General features: G+C 51.1%; 3 protein-coding genes across 3 annotated transcripts; 1 reads left to right on the forward strand and 2 right to left on the reverse strand.

Moving 5' to 3' along the window:
- Window positions 1-129: 129 nt before the first annotated feature.
- Window positions 130-12,428, reverse strand: BO70DRAFT_403852 (non-ribosomal peptide synthetase; the record flags this gene model as incomplete). The annotated part of the gene is made up of 1 exon (XM_025547049.1): window positions 130-12,428. Exon 1 carries the CDS (start codon window positions 12,214-12,216, stop codon window positions 130-132), a length of 12,087 nt encoding a protein of 4,028 aa, XP_025400015.1. The 5' UTR covers window positions 12,217-12,428.
- Window positions 12,429-12,837: 409 nt separating this feature from the next.
- BO70DRAFT_428844 (uncharacterized protein) lies at window positions 12,838-13,657 on the forward strand (the record flags this gene model as incomplete). Its single annotated transcript, XM_025548014.1, has 4 exons — window positions 12,838-12,993; window positions 13,059-13,088; window positions 13,151-13,225; window positions 13,292-13,657. The coding sequence occupies 4 exons, from the start codon at window positions 12,838-12,840 to the stop codon at window positions 13,418-13,420; spliced, it is 390 nt and encodes a 129-aa protein (XP_025400016.1). The 3' UTR covers window positions 13,421-13,657.
- Window positions 13,658-14,043: 386 nt separating this feature from the next.
- On the reverse strand, window positions 14,044-15,453 carry BO70DRAFT_386954 (FAD/NAD(P)-binding domain-containing protein; the record flags this gene model as incomplete). Its single annotated transcript, XM_025545866.1, has 1 exon — window positions 14,044-15,453. One exon carries the CDS (start codon window positions 15,451-15,453, stop codon window positions 14,044-14,046), a length of 1,410 nt encoding a protein of 469 aa, XP_025400017.1.
- Between the last annotated feature and the right edge of the window lie 762 nt (window positions 15,454-16,215).

The following is a 16,215-nucleotide window of genomic DNA, read 5'->3' on the forward strand; positions in this document are numbered from 1 at the left end:
GGTTTTTGATCCGGAACTAGTCCCGACTAGGCTAGCCCCAGACCCCGTCCGCACTTTGCCTAATCGGGCCCTCGTTCTCGCGGTTCTGTTTTGTCTCGCTTGTTCTCCTTTCCCTCTTCCTCCATCTATCTACTTCGCTCCAACATCACCATCATCTTCCGTCGATACATCTGTTCTCGACGATCCTCCATCGACCAAGAACCCCGAACTGGTGCTGCCCATGGAGCGAGCTTCGTCGATGCAGGCGTGACAATGCTCGTTGATCAAGCGACTCACTGCTCCCAGTGCGGCGTTGTCCTTCAACAACGCGTAGTGGTCGCCGCAGTCCAGCACATGACACGTGACATTGCTGCATTGGGCTCTCCACCAGTCCACCACCCCATCGTGCAGTCGATCAGGTAACGCCAGATGAAGGCTTCTCCCCTGAAACACGGGTGGGCTGTGAGACTGCCTCAGAGCTTTGACATGGCGGTTAAAGTGTTCTTGGAATGGCAACATGTCCTTCGACCCCATATCTGCCATACCGAGTGAGCTTCGTATCATATCGTCCCTTTCACTCGCATTTTCCAAGGGGACATCCTCTGCTCGATAGGTTCCTGGGTCAAGCAAGATGACGGACGCAGGATTTCCCGCGCACTGCTTGTCCCATAGGAGAGCCATCTCAAATGCAATTAGACCGCCAAAGGAGTATCCGCCAAAGAACACGGGCCGGTCGGACTGGATGTGAGTTTGGATGTCATGGAGATAAGAGCTCGCCCATTCGGTCAGCGTTTCCGGACACTTGGAAGTGCCGACGAATGGGTCGTTGACGAGAATTATGTCGAACGACTCATCCAATAACGGAACCAGAGGCTCAAACACAGTCGACTGCGCGAGGAAAGGATGAACGAGGACGATGATTGCTTCACTCTCCGGGCGCACATGTAGGCGTAGGTACCTGGGGTTGCCGTTGACAGTCTTACTCTCGTGAAGCTTGGCAGCCTGGGACTGAACCGTTGACGTTTGTGACAAATCTGTCATATCGAAGTGCAAACCATCTCGTCGGAGTAGCGCGAGCAGTACAATGGCCCGAATAGAGTCACCACCCATCTGAGAGAATGTTGCAGTGATGTCTATTGCATCTTCTTTTGCCCCTAGCACCTTTGCCCAGAGTGAGGCTATCTTGGCTTCCTCGCTTCCCGGTGACGCCTGAACGGGAAGATGTACCTTAGTCGAGAGGTTCTCTCTATGCTCTTTGTACTTGCTCTCTGCCATCTTGCTGATAGCCCGTTGGTCCAGCTTACCACTCGTTGTTCGGGGCAATGGTGTCGTTTGCAGCCATACACAAGCGGGCACCATATAAGCCGGAACGCTGTGTGCAATGTGCTCTTTTATGTCGCTTTCGGAGATGTCCTTGTTGATTGCAAGCTTTCGGTCCACCTCGACGACTGCTGCCAAAGTCTCATTGCCATTGCTCTGGACCTTAGCTACAGCACAAGCCATGACCTGTGGGTGGTTCTGTGCGATGGAGCAGATCTCATTCGTGTCAATCCGAAGGCCTCGAAGCTTGATCTGTCCATCTATTCGACCAAGATATTCAAGCTGCCCGTCACCGTGGAGTCTCGCTATATCCCCTGTGCGGTACAACTTCCCGTGTCTAGTCGGCGAGAACGGATCGTGGGTGAATTGTGCTGCGGTCAGGTCAGGTTGGCCTAGATATCCTCGCGCAATCTGTGGTCCGCCAATACACATCTCTCCGACCGATCCTATGGGAACCTGCTCTTGTGTTCCAGGACGCAGCAGATAAATGCGCCTGTCCTTGCTAGAATTTCCGATCGGAACATAGAGCCGGCCCTGGCGCATGTCGACACCAGGGCCTTGTAGTTTACAGGCCGCTACCTCAATAGTTGTCTCGGTCGGACCATAGCCATTCCAGATGGTCAGGTCTTTGGGTATTTGATCGAGTAAGCTTGCACGGAAGGGCTCACCCCCAAAGACCAGTGTATGGAGGTGGGATAGTCGCTGATTGTTCTGAAGGTCTTTCATCATGAGAGCACCCAACGTAGGGGTCAGCGCCAGATGTGTGATGTTCAACTCTTCCAGCCAATATCCTAGCCGGGGCAGCAACTTGTTTTGTTCCACAAAGAAAAGCCGACCGCCTTTGCTGAGAGTCGCGAACAGATCGCCCACTGATGCATCGAAAGTAGACGCAAGTAGCGCAAGGCGGTTGGAAGTCCAGGAGCAATCTGTACTTCCTTCTTCGGACAGCGCAAACGAGGCCAGACTCCGATGCTCAACCATGACTCCTTTCGGTACCCCAGTGGACCCTGATGTGAAGAGAACATAGGCCAAGGAGTCCAAAGCGAGCCTTCTTTGGATAAATGGTTGGCTCTCGTTTTCAATGAGGTCGCTCACGGTGCGTAGGATAGCTCCTGTCGACTTCGCTAGATTGCGCAGCTTCTCACCGCCGTTGATGCCGTCCCAAATGATAATGCTGGCTCGAGTAGCCTCGCAAATTGCCTCCAATCTCTGCATCGGATGTTGAACATCCATGGGAACAAATGCCGCCCCGGCTTTCAAAATCGCCAAAATGGCAGTCACCATGTCGATCGACTTCTCGAAAAAGACGGGAATGTATTGTTGAGTAGGCGTCTTGGTTGCATGCTTGGTGATCAGCTTTTGGAGTCCAGAGGCAACTCGGTCGCTTGAATGATCGATTTGTTGATATGTAGCATAATCGGTTCTCTCGACTTGGATGGCAATCTTTTGTGGTGCATCGGTCGCATGTCGATGGAAGATGTCGACCACCGTAGGAACCGGTTCAGCGTCTTCGCATGTTACAGCGTTCCCGCCGGCTGACACTTGCTCGAGGATCTTCTTCTCATGGTCACTAATGATGAGACTGGCCTCGGAACATTTTCCATCAGGCTCGGACATCGCACGGCAAGCAATCAGATCGAGCGAGTCAGCAACATGTTGCAAGATCCATTCCACATCCGCTGATGGAAGCACGAATGGGTCGAATACACCCCGCATGGAGATATGGCCAGTTATATTATGACAAGAAACTTCGAGCACGAGGGGGAACTCTGCATGGCTCATCTGGCTATCACCGGTTCTGAAGTTGCCCCATGGCTTGATCTGGTTCAGATCTCTTGAAACCGACTCCTGGTAGACGAAGAGTACCTGGAAGGGCAGCAAGTCGGGATTCCCAGTCAGCTGCCGAATGGGTTGCAGACCAAGATGCTGATAGGGTATTGTATCCAAGTATGCATCTCGAGTACGTCTGAGAAGCGTATCCACCGATACTCTTCCACGTGGGATACTATTGTCTAGCTGCTCTTCCTTTGCAGCTAGACGAATTCTCACCGGGTGTGTTGCAATACAGGGACCAGCAACAAAACCCGAATGAGATCGCCCACTTGAAACCTCTCCCCAAGTGATATCGTCTGAGTCACTGTGTGTCGCAATAGTCAAGGCGAAGGCTGCTCTCGCCATTCCAGCAGGCGTGGTTCCTAACGCCTTGGATACCTTTCCCGCGTTACCTCTCCACTCAAAGGCCCTCACCATGGCAATATTTTCTCCTCCTATAGGACCTTTCAGACCGCTTGGAATGGGCCAAGTACTGGTTGGGGCATCTTTGAGGTACTCCTTCCAAAACAAAGAAGTCTTTGAGTGCTCTTTGGTTTGCAGCATACGGACGAAAGCCGTGAAAGGAACGCGAGCGTTTTCGCAACCCCCTTCATTGCTACCTTCACTGGCTCGATGGTAATCATGTGATAGCCCGTCGAGAATTGAAGTCAAATACGCCTCGTCGTATAGAGCGTGGTGGATTGTTAGCTCTAATTCATGATCATCAGAGTTCTTGTTTGGAACCCAAGACAATGAGACTGGTATGTGACCCATCTTAAGGTCCGGTGGTGAAGTGTGCCCTTCCGCATCAAACCCTCGAATGGTAGCGACTCTGACAACTTCTTCGGAGTTGTTACGAAGAACCGCTTGCAAAAACGCACCACTGCAAATCCCCTGTCCATGCAAAGCTCGGGTAGTCGGCAGGAAAGCCGTTCGAAGCATTACCTCTCGCTCAACCGTTGATTGCCATGCTGACTGCATCTTGTCGAAATCCAAAATTCCATCAAATTCGAGTCTCATAGTAGCCTGATAAGTCGGGGATTCTCTAACGACCATGTCGGTGGTGAGTACACCTTCTTGAAAAGGTGTGCATGGCATGATTTGCTCAATATCTTCCGCGCAGAGACCACTTGCCTCGACTGCCTCCTGCGAACCATCTAACTTCATTGGGGGGAGATCGGCAAAGACTATGATGTCTTCGCTCTCGCTTTCCATGGGTCCCTTTTCACCGGCAATCGATGATATTTTCTTCGCCAGAGCCTCCGGCGTTGGACAGTCAAACAAGTCGCGGACAGTGATTATGCATTTCAATCGCTTGACAATGGAAGAGATTGTTCTTGTTGCCATTAAGGAGTGTCCACCAAGATTGAAAAAGCTGTCGGTGATACCAACTTCCGATCCAAGTACAGTTGCAAACTCTTCACAAACCACCCGTTCCATGTCATCTCTGGGAGGTGCATATGTTGACGCTGGTTCTGTCTGCTTGGAAGATGCAGTTGTGGCCATTCTAGCCAGTACCCGCCTGTCTATCTTGCCGTTGTGGTTTATCGGCATCTTGTCGATAACCTGGATCACCGCTGGGACCATGTACGATGGCAGACGGCTCTTTAGCAATTGTCTCAGCCTTTTATTTATGCTTCTCCCTGACCGATTCTGCATTGGGTTATTGCTGAATGTCCGAGCTGAGCGACCTTTATGGTCTGTCTTGAACCGAAACATCGTTCTTTCCCTGTTGCATTCGGGCTCTATTCTGTGGAAAATGGCGTCAAATCCACCGTGTTGTGAAAAATGTCGCGCCCAGCTTATTTCAACGCGGAAGTTTGCGAGGGCACCCAAGTCCATCAGGTCAACTGCAGAGAGTGCATTGACCTCTTCGGACTTCTGACGGATAGATAACAACTCGTCGACCCCCGTGGATTTGGACGGATCTGACAGTGCTTCGACAATGAGCCTTTCTAGCACGGTCTTGCTGTGCGGAATGTTAGAAATAGCTAACACGGATGGATCAGAAGATTGCTGCAATAGGTGCAAAAGCCGTTCCCGGTCCAGTCCACGAGCACTGAAATCTATCCATTGCTCGTCGTCTATAATGTGGACTTCCTGAGATTGGTCGTCACACACAGCGTGAATGACAGCCGAATAGCGATAGCAGCTAAGCTCATTACTGGCTCCCATTCTCTTGGGTAGAATCTCGACATGATGGATGAGATCGGGGAGTTGGTCCGTCAAGACAGTGAAAAATGCCGGGTCAACCAGCAGCTCGGTCTCGCTTTCCACCGTCTCAGCCATGTTTTCGCGGATGTCGCTTAGGCTTGCCATTTCCCCGCAAGCATGCAATGCCTTTGTCACCTGAAACTGGCTGTACAGGGCATACGATCGAATATCCCCGAAGAATAGCGTCTTTGCACGATGCACACGGATCAGATCCTCGATAAGCCGGCCCAGATAATCCGCATTTGGGAAATATTGGGCGACAGAGTTGACCACGACGAGATCAGGCTGGACGCTGTTGCTTGCGATACTGCTCAAATCACTCGCGCTTCCGACATGCAGCTGTACCTTGTCAGCCAGGCTTGGTTTGAGATCTGTTATGGTCTTGTTGATGAAATCTACAAGGGGCTGCACCGGCTCGAAGCCGATATAGCTTTGCAGACCCTCTGTAAGATTGAAGAGGATCATGCCTGATCCTGTCCCAATCTCGAGAACATGACCTGGTGGCCCACCGTTCAGGAGCGTTGCGATGCTGTCGTCCAACCATTCGCTCATTTCGGCTTTATCGATGTCGGCGCCGTCGTACATTGACTTCCATCCGGAAAAGTCCCGCCCAACATGATGAGCTCCGATGCTGGTTTCGTAAGCAGTGGCATTGAAGATTTCCTTCCAGGCTTCTTCTACATTGTGCTCTTCTGTCATGTCTTGCTCTGAGTGGGTGTGGGTTGCATGTTGCATGTTTCTCTCTCTTGTGACAAAAGCGACGAGTTGAGGGTCCTTATTGTCTTCCTGCTGTAGGATAACAGCAGCACTGTCTAACAGGCCAGACTCAAGGAGAACATTCTCAATCTCGCCAGTCTCAACTCGGAAACCTCGGACCTTGACTTGACCATCCAGCCGGCCGATGAATTCCAACTGCCCGTCTGCTGGTCGATACCGAGCTCGATCCCCTGTGCGATAGCCCCTGACCACTTGACCGTCGATTTCAATGCTGACAAACCGATTCAAATTCTTGGTTGCATCACTATATCCTCGTGCAAGACCATCTCCAACGACAACGAGTTCTCCCAATACACCAGGCTGCATCACCCGCAAATCTCTGTCCATGACATATGCCCCGGAGTTGTGTACTGGTTTTCCAATAGGCACACCGGTATGGTACTGACTTTTGCCTGAAACCCGATGCAAGGTGCTGTAAAACGAATTCTCGGTTGGTCCATATGCATTGACAACTTCTTTGTGAACTAGCCTGCTTGCCTTGATTAAATCCCGAGGATCTGGCCGATCGCCCCCAAGAACCAGGATATCCAACTCAGCAATCCCAGCCGGTGACTCTAAAACGAACTGCTTCAATACCGCTGGTGTCATGAATGCCGTTCGGACATTCTCCTCTTGAAATATATTGGACAGAGCTGCGTGGTCAAGAGCCGTCATGGTGTCTATACAAAGCACTGTGCCGCCGTTGAGCAGTGGGTTGTATATCTCCCAAGCCGCTGCATCAAATCCAATGCTAGCCATATGCGCGAATGTCTTTCTTCTGTCATTGCTGGCAAACATGCTGGAATCCCTCGCGCGTAACACGACCCCCCTATGTTCAATCATGACTCCCTTGGGCCGGCCGGTGGATCCCGAAGTGAAAAGAACAAATGCCAGGCTGTTAGCACTGGGTCGACTGCGCTCAGTCTTCTCTCGACTCTCCTGGATGCTTGTGTGAAGGACTCGTTTTATCGGTACCATGTCTAGACGATCTAGCTGGATCACCGGGGGTTCAAATTCTGACCCCAGGAGAACTATTCTTGGTCCTTGAATGGAGGAAAATATGGTCTCGATTCTGGAAGTGGGAAAGGTGACATCCAATGGGATGTAAGCCATATTTGCCTTGAGGATTCCCAGGAATGCTGCGACTGCTTCGCATGATCGCTTCGAAAGTACCGCAATCACGGTCTCTGCCTCAAGGTCCAGCCCGGTCAACCAATCCGCTATTTTTTCGGACTCGCGATCAAGCATGGAATACGACCATTTACCCGAATTGTCTTTGATGGCTGTTGCGTCGGGTGTTGAGTTTACCTGCTGGCGAAAGAGATCGACTATACTTGAGTCACGGGGATAATCAGTGCGCTGGATCTCGATCAATCCCATGTGTTTAAGTGCAGATGTTCCGTCCTGAAGAGGTATATTTTCAATCTGCGTGTCAGGTTCGTTCAAGCCGCTTTTTAGTATCTGATGGAAGGTCGATACCAAAGTTTCAATTGTCCGGTGATGAAAGAGATCTGTGGCAAACAAGATCTCACCATGAAACCCGCGCTCATGCTGGTGAAAGTGGAACTCGAGATCAAATCGTGTGACATGTGTGAGATTAATCCTTTCTGACTCCAGACCTTCGAGGGGAACTCCGTCGTGGTGCTCGGGGTGAACAGCAAACACTGTCTGTATCAAGGGAGTTCGAGAGGTCACCCGTGTGGGCTGCAGCTTGGACACGATATTCTCAAACGGCACTTCGTCGTGTGCAAATGCTGCGGCTGCTGTGTCCTTAACCTGCAGAACCAGCTGTTCAAATGACTCTTCCTCGGGTATCAGGATCCGCATGCACTGCATGTTTACAAACAGCCCAATGAGCCCTTCGTGCTCTTCGCGATTGCGGTTAGTAATCGGAGTGCCGATCGTCGCGTCTACTGACCCCGTCATGCGGTAATGAGCTGCTCGAAAGGCGGCTAAGAGAACAATGAACGGCGTTACTTGCAGTCGCCTGCAAAATCGCTGCAATTCTTTGTACAAGTTATCCCCGATACTAAGCTCTCTGACATCGGCAATTCCTGAAGGTATGGGGGGTCGAGGATGGTCGCAGATGAACTCTGCCGGATGGCTGCCTTGCAGTTGACGGGTCCAGTACTCCAGTTGACGGTTTTGCTCCATCAGCTGTTCTTCCTGGCGCTGCCATAAGGAGTATTCCTGGTATTGAATCGGGAGTGGTGGCAAGTGTGTCATTGGATCCTTCCCACGGATCCCAGCGGAATAGAGAGATGTGACCTCGCGAAAAAGGATTCCCAGGGACCACCCGTCTGCAATTATGTGATGCAAGACGATCGATACAATATGGTCTTCGTTATTCATTCGGATTACCGCAGGCCTCCATCCACTCTCGCTGCTGAGGTCAAACGGCGTTGTTTGCTCCCGGCGCAAGGCATCACGAAGTATCTCTTCTCTATCTCCTGCAACGCTCTCGATATCTAGTAGCCGGATCTTTTTCGGTACAAAACGATGAATTATTTGCAAATGAACACCGTTCCGTTCTTCGAATGTCGTTCGCAGTGTCTCATGACGTTGTTCAATTGCAAGGAACACGGCCTCGAGGACGTCAAGCCGAAGCGGCCCTCGAACCCGGAAAGCAAGTGGTATGAGATACCAGCTTAGGTTTGAATGTAGCTGCTCCACGAACCACAACCGCCCCTGTGCAAATGATTGCTCTAAAGTTCCATAAGGCGAGTGGTGCGGCATCTCGGAAGAAGAGCCCGTCATTCCGCCCGATTGGCGAATGCGTATGCTTAACGAGTGTGGGGTCAGACATTCTAGGATGTCTCTGAAGGTGATGTTAGTGCGGATTTGTTGTCTAATTCTGCTGGCTGCGCGAATAGCCGTGACTGAATGTCCTCCAAGGTTCAGAAAATTGTCAGAGATCCCAACTCGGCAAGAGAGCACCGTGCTGAAGGCTTCGCAAACCTGCTTTTCGATTTCATCGCTTGGCTGCATATATTCCGTTGGCATATAGGATCTATCGATTTCCATTGCCAGTAGTTTTGTCGCCCTCGATGCCAACTCCCGTCGATCAAGCTTGTTGCTGGCCAGCCGAGGAAGACCGTCGTCTACCTTTATGATATATCCAGGGATCATGTAATCAGGCAAGCGATTGACCACGTGCGATTTGATTTCGGCCATGGTATGTGACCAGTCATTATGTGCAGCATTTTGGACAACTGTGCAGGTTGTCTTCGTCTCAACAAATGCAACGAGGGTCCCTCCGTCAATACTCTCGCCTAGAACAACAGCGCAATTCTTGACTTCTTCATGTTGCCCAATCAATGCCTCGATCTCGAGGGTCTCGACCCTTTGTCCGCGGACCTTCACTTGGCTGTCTATGCGCCCCAGATAGTCAAGCATGCCCTCGGGGAGGAATCGACCAAGGTCTCCAGTCCGGTACATTTTCTGGTCGTCATCACCGCTGAAAGGGTCCGGTATGAAATTGGCAGCAGTGATATCAGATTGTCCCAAATAGCCTCTCGTGACCTGAGGGCCACCGATACAGATTTCTCCGACTTCCCCTTTCGCGACTTGCTCCAAACTTCCAGGTCCTAGAATGTATATCCTACACAATCCATACGGACTACCAACCGGAATTGTTGATCGAACCTGATCCGCCAGTGATACTCTGTATCTCGTTGCCACGATGGTTGTCTCACTCGGGCCATAGCCGTTGTACAGGCGGCATTCACTTGGGACTCCCCCTATGAGAGACGGGTGGAAGGATTCTCCGCCAAGCATTATCGTTGTCAGGTATGGCGGGACCCGACTTTCCAGCAAGTCTGCTATCAGCGGTGTGGTTATCAGATGTGTTATACTCGTCATCTCCAACCATTCAGGTAAACGCGAGAGGATCTCTGCGTCTGGACCGAGAGTCAAACGTCCGCCCCGGCTCAGGGTCATGAATATATCTTCCTTAGCCATGTCGAACGTCAGGTTCGCCAATTGAAGCCCAATGGTCGTCCAAGCCCACAGGGATTCCTCTTCCTTTGGTTGCATAAGAGCCACGAGGTTGCGATGCTCGACCATGATACACTTCGGTGTTCCTGTTGTCCCGGATGTCGTTTGGACAAACGCCAGCGACGAGCCAGACACACACACCTTCCTAGAAACGGAAGTTCGGTGCTTTCTCTCCGTCTGCGTCTGCGTCTGTGTCAATTCGCTCACTGTGACAATTAAAGCCCCAGACCTTTCCGCAGCTTCTTGCAGCTCCACGGTGTGATTCTGATCACCGCACAGAATGACACACGCTTTCGTATTCTGGAGTATGCTTGTGATCCGATCAGTCGGATGGCTAATATCGATGGCGACGAAAGCAGCGCCGGCTTTTAGAACAGCAAACATGGCTATGATCATCGCAATTCCCTTTTTGAAGCAAATTGGGATGATGATTTCCTCGTGGGGCATTTTTGTACGGACGCCATCAAGCCAATCTATGAGGGCGCCAGCGACTTCGTTGCAGCGGTCGTCTAATTGCCTGTAGGTCATGTATTCGGATCGCTCGTATTGTAGAGCAATTTTCTGTGGTATTCGTTTGGCTTGTTGCTCCAGAAAATGGTGCGCGCACATGTCACTCTTATGCATGGCTTGCATTTGACTATTTCGGAACATGTCGGGGTAAGCCTCCTGGCTTGGGTCGATGGTCCCAGAACTTGACTGGCCTGTGAGAAGATTGAGATAATCCTCAGCTTGTGGGCAAACAGAAAGAACGTGTTGTACCGCAGCTGCAAAGGTATGGTTCTTCAAATTGCTGTGAGCCTCTTGCAACCATTCGACCATTCCACAAAAGAACTCCTGAAGAGCCACGATGGTATTTTCTGCGAACTGTTTGCGGTGGTAGCGAATGGAGACCAGACAGGATTCATGTCCCAGGGGCATAATCTCGACGGTCAAGGGTATGTCAGACTCTGACTTCTTGCCATCCCAAATCCAGGAACCCACTCTGGTAAACGCAGGCTCATCTGCATGACAGATCAGACACACTAGATGCCGCTTGTCTAACTTCGGGAACAAAGAGCGTATCTGCTCCGGCGAGAAGCCATGGCCGATGTCAGTTTCTGAATTAAGCTCCTGGGCAATGTCATATAGAGAAGCATTGCTTGCGAAATGACACCGCCGAATCTGCGGCACCGAAACATGACCTAGCACATCCTGGTGGACTGATGGGAGAAGCTCTCTACCTGACATCAGCTCAAAAAATGTTGCGTCTTGAATTTTTCCGAGTGTGCACATTGACATAAATAGTGCCAGTCGAGCCATCCATGCAGGTACTGTAGCATGATTGTTATCTCCGCGGAGACTTGCTGTCACTTTGCGAATCTTCTCTCCGTGTCCGAATCTATTTTCGAGTGCTATTTCGTCGGGGGAGAAAGGAAGCGACGTTATTCTGGAGAACCTCTCTTGCAACCGAGCCTGGATATCTCGACTACATCTATAGGCCTGGCCCTTGTGGACGGCGAAAAAATCGGACCGATCTTGAACGGAACCAGGTGTGCTTAATTCGCCCTGCAGGTACCGCACCAGTCGGAAGGCCGATGTCTGGTCCAAAAGTGCCTGGTGATAGCTCAACGTCACGCGGGATCCCTGCTTATCTGGTATAGAGGCGACGGAGATCTTCCAGGGCATCTCTTTACGCCACTGTCCAGCTGTCGCAGACCCAGGGGATCCCAAGACATCAAATCGAACATGGATATCGTTGGATTCCAGGCCCAAAGGGGAATTTTCTTCAACAAAAGTGACTGTCTGTCCAAGGTAGTCGCTGCCAAGGACTACCATAGCGATATGGCTTGCCTGCGGATCACTGCATTCACTCCAACAAAAGATGGTGCGTAATACAGCATGCTTCAGCGCCAGGGCATGAGCGGCACGCTCTAATTCTGCTGCCTGGACGGTCTCACCAGTGGTGAAATGCTGTGTTTCGAGATAGGCCAGATGGTTTGGATCGTTCATGCTTGCAAGAACCATTTCTTCTTGCAGATTGGGAGCCTGGTGGAAAGCTTGTACACCGCTTAGTGGAACGCCAGCATTGTCGAGGGCATTTGCTGCTGCCTGGAAAAGCAACCGGGATCGTGCAGTTGGTTGGATAAGCTGATTCATCATGTCTGCGCTTTTCTATACAATCAAAGATAAAAAAGAATGTCGGGATGAAAACACTATTGATGAGTCTAATATTACGAGGGGATAGAAAAAGGACGTGTGTGTGCAAGGCCTTTCAAAAGCATATAAAGTCCCCCTATATGCAGACGCTACGACCGTTACTTTGTGAGCAGACGTGGAGAAGCATCGTACAATGTCCCCTCTGGGAACGGTGTGAGAGCTACGGTTCGTATATGCACACTATCCTTGTCGTGGCCGGCTGTTTCGGCCAAAAAGCGTCTTGACCCTGTTTCTAATCAGCATAAATAGGGCACTCTATGGGCGGAGTTAACGGGAATCGATGTATTCGATATACGTGCGGGTCCATGTTCGGTTCCACGATATTAGTCTGTCAGCCACTTCGTATAGGATTTATGCAACCCCTAGCTCAATAAAGCATGGCATTCCGAGTCCGTGGTCTATATATGGTATCATCACGAGTATGGCGGTTATATTCACGCATTTTGAGACATGAATAAAGATCGAGAAACGCAACACTGTCTCCCAGATCCAGCAGCTGACCCTCCTGCAAAGTTCTCGCTTTTTCAAATCGTCACTATTCTAACAGCTCCGCTCACCGCTTCAATGCCAACCCTTTCCGGACTCTATACCTCGTTCTCTGGTCGAACGCTGACCATCGATGAAGGAAACCGGCTTATTCTCCTCCCGAAGGATGGTCGGCCTGATACCATCGACAGTCTCCGAGCGGATGGCGAGTTCTGGCTATGTCGCAATGATGGCGTAGGTGATCCCACCGCACTCTGCGCTTGGAATACATTGAGCTGATGGCCTTGTGGAATTGGTAGTTGATTGGAAAGTTCGGGAACCCTACCAAGGTGGGCAATGCTACTCCGGAACGTGGTTGAATGGCTGCTAACATTTCGTTTATCCACTCCAGATTGTTTTCCAGGACCAGGATCAAGGATATCATATTTGGGTTGAGCCGCGTGGCTTCAGCGACGGAGCAAATGAGGTACGTAATCTGCGTGCCATATCCTGGACTAAGTTTGCTGACGCGTGGAACTTTGTACGAGCATAGTATGGCCTGATCCCCATTTTGCCCGGAGGAGAATACAGCAACCGTTTCTTGGCTGTCAATGATGCTCTTGACCGACTGGAGGTTGTCGATTCCTGGACACGGGAGGCGATGTTCCGGTGTGTAGAGTAGCCACCTGGGCTCAGAGTCATGCTACAGCTCGGCGGATTTATTCTTGCTCCTTGTCCAAGACACTCGATTTTGCATTGTGAATATGAGATGAAACTTGCTTTGGCTGCCATTGTCTCATATTGTTGGGGTTACGGTCCTATAGGTGGTGCAATCAAGGTTACATCTGACGGCGCCCAGTCCGTGCGCCGACCACGCATGCATGTCTAAGCAATTCTCGGAGAAAATCCTACTGGATGGATCGAGTGCACAGTAACCTATCATAATCTCCACCATGGATGAGATGACAACGTCTGTCCAACGTCTGGCAAAGCGAATGGCATCGGTTGTCTGCACTTTTCCCCGGTGCGGCTGACAAACGAAAATCATGATGCTCATTTTAGTTCCAGCTGTCTAAAATCTCCGACTGATTTCCGTGTTGGTCGTACCTAACGGGTGTCGGATTATGTCCCCGATGTTTCACAACGTTCGGGGCTTGAGTCCTGTCAATAAAACGGGCGTGGTCTTACTAAACTACGCTGCGTGTGGTATTGCAGTGTTCAATGATATGCATTCGCGATACTATCTCACTACCTCGACACTCAAACCAATACACATCCATATGACGTCTAAGGTTAGCAAAATGTCTACTCCAGTGACTTCAGAACATCCTTCTGCAACAGCTGCTCGGTAAACTCCCAGATTTGGGGGGTGTTATGGGACTCGAACGTTGCCCCGGTGTAGTAGGTCCGTCTTTCGCCCTGTAGGGCATTGAGCTCGCGATAGAACCCATTCTTGACTGCCTCCGCAGAGACACTCATCTCATAGGGGCTGTGATTACCGAGAGCCAGGAATTCGGGGTCCGCGAAGTCGACCCCACTCCTGCGTCGGATGCAGTCCAAGTCCTTGAGAGCGCCATCTTTCCACTCATCCTCCGACAGAGGCGTCAGACTCGCATACTGGACAATCCTCAGCTCGGGCACCTCTGTCGCCTTGAGGATGATCATCCCCGGTAAACGAGGCTGCATAGCCGGGTTATCTTCTGTCCGGTTCACGTAACAGACGTCAGCCGGCAGCCCATGGATGCGGACCAACCCCGTATAGAAGTAAAAGTGGCTGAATTGTGCAAACAATCTCCGCTCCGTCTCTCCGAGCTTGAAACACTCCAGGTTCTCGAACGTCGGGGGTACCGCGACAATGATTCTCTTCGCGCGAATCAGCTTCTCCCCGTCCTCTCCCGCCGTCCTGACTCTCACATAAGCAGCGTCATCATCATCATCATCATCATCATCATCATCATCACTCTTCTCCCTCTCCCTCTCCACCCCCACAACCCTACTCCCCAACAACAACACCTGGTTTCGCTTCAACTCCCCCTCTGCCCTCTGATACAAAACCCCATTATTCCGATCCACGGGTCTCACAAACCCCGTTACGCGATCACCCTCCAAAACCTCCGCATTCGCATACTTCATGACATAAAGCGTCAGCAACCGCGGCCAATCCCCCAGCGGCACGACCGTGATCCCCAGATCATCCGCCGCCGCATGCAAATCATACTTCTCCCAGAACTCGCCGAACGGGAGCAGCAAATCCTCCGGCACGGGGTCGGGCAACTCAAACCCCGTCTTGAGGAAGGGATACCGTGCCAGCTGTGCCATGTATCGTTGCATCGCGACCTCGGACTCCGCCTGCGGCAGGGGTGGGATGATCGCCCCGGTGCGGAAATCGAACATGTCGAGCTTGTAGCCAAAGTCGGTGCGACTGAGGGGGATGTTGAAGTGCGCGAAGAAGGCCCGCACGATCGGGAGGTTCTGGAAGTAGGTTACGCCGTAGTCGATGGGCTGGTGGCTGTTGGAGGGGCATGTATAGGTGGTCGTTTGGCCGCCGAGATGCGGTTCGCGCTCGATCAGCGCGACGGTCTTGTTGTGTTGGTGGAGCCGGATAGCGGCGTAGGTGCCTGCCGCGCCGCCGCCGATGATGCAGACATCGACATCGTGGGTGATGGGGGTAGTTCTGGTGGGGTTTGGGGTTGGGGTTGAGGTTGTCGCGGCCATGGTGGTGGTGGTGTTGGTAGCTGTGACTTGGAAATACGCGGTGGCAAAGAAGACAGATGATGATGACGGTGGGGGGATGTGTCTTGATCTGGTTGGGGTTGTATCTGCGGAGGATATTTATATTTGAGACTTGTATACTCGAAGACGCTGGTTGTGCTTGGTTACGCTGGAGATGACTGCATATACGAGTGGACAGAGAAGCGCCATTTATGTCATTGGCGGATGGCTACTTCGTACAGATGATGGAAACTGGAATATTCTAGTTTATGGACTTTTTGCAAACAAGAATTTGTATGCATGTTAGCTAAGTTGAGCTACAGCAGGGCGCTGGAATAGGTTGCATCCTTAATAGTTTCCTGTTTTTCTCTAATACGATTGATTTGGGCCAGGAAGGGGGAGTGTACTTCCGATCGCTCTAATCCTTGTTGCTACTAGACAATGTCTTGGATAATGCAGTGTTCTGAATTCCTTATACTTTCATTTCCATCAATTCTGCCAAATTCCTTGGCTGTTCGCTTCCATGATCGGGGGTTTCGGGTGAGTTTCGAGTGTGAAAACTCCCACCTAATCTAATGAACTTCATAGCCCTCTGGGAGGTAAAGTCTCGCCACTATCGCGGATCATATGAGGTTATGCACATAATACTGTCGTATTTAGCTTGTAAAGAGGGCTTCCGATACGATGATGTCCCGGGAGTATAATCACTCATACGATCATTATTAGAAGTTGTGATGCGACACGAGGCGCAAGGGGCGGGCTGGT

The sequence above is a fragment of the Aspergillus heteromorphus genome, assembly GCF_003184545.1.
Source record: "Aspergillus heteromorphus CBS 117.55 chromosome Unknown BO70scaffold_10, whole genome shotgun sequence".
Lineage (NCBI taxonomy): Eukaryota > Fungi > Ascomycota > Eurotiomycetes > Eurotiales > Aspergillaceae > Aspergillus > Aspergillus heteromorphus.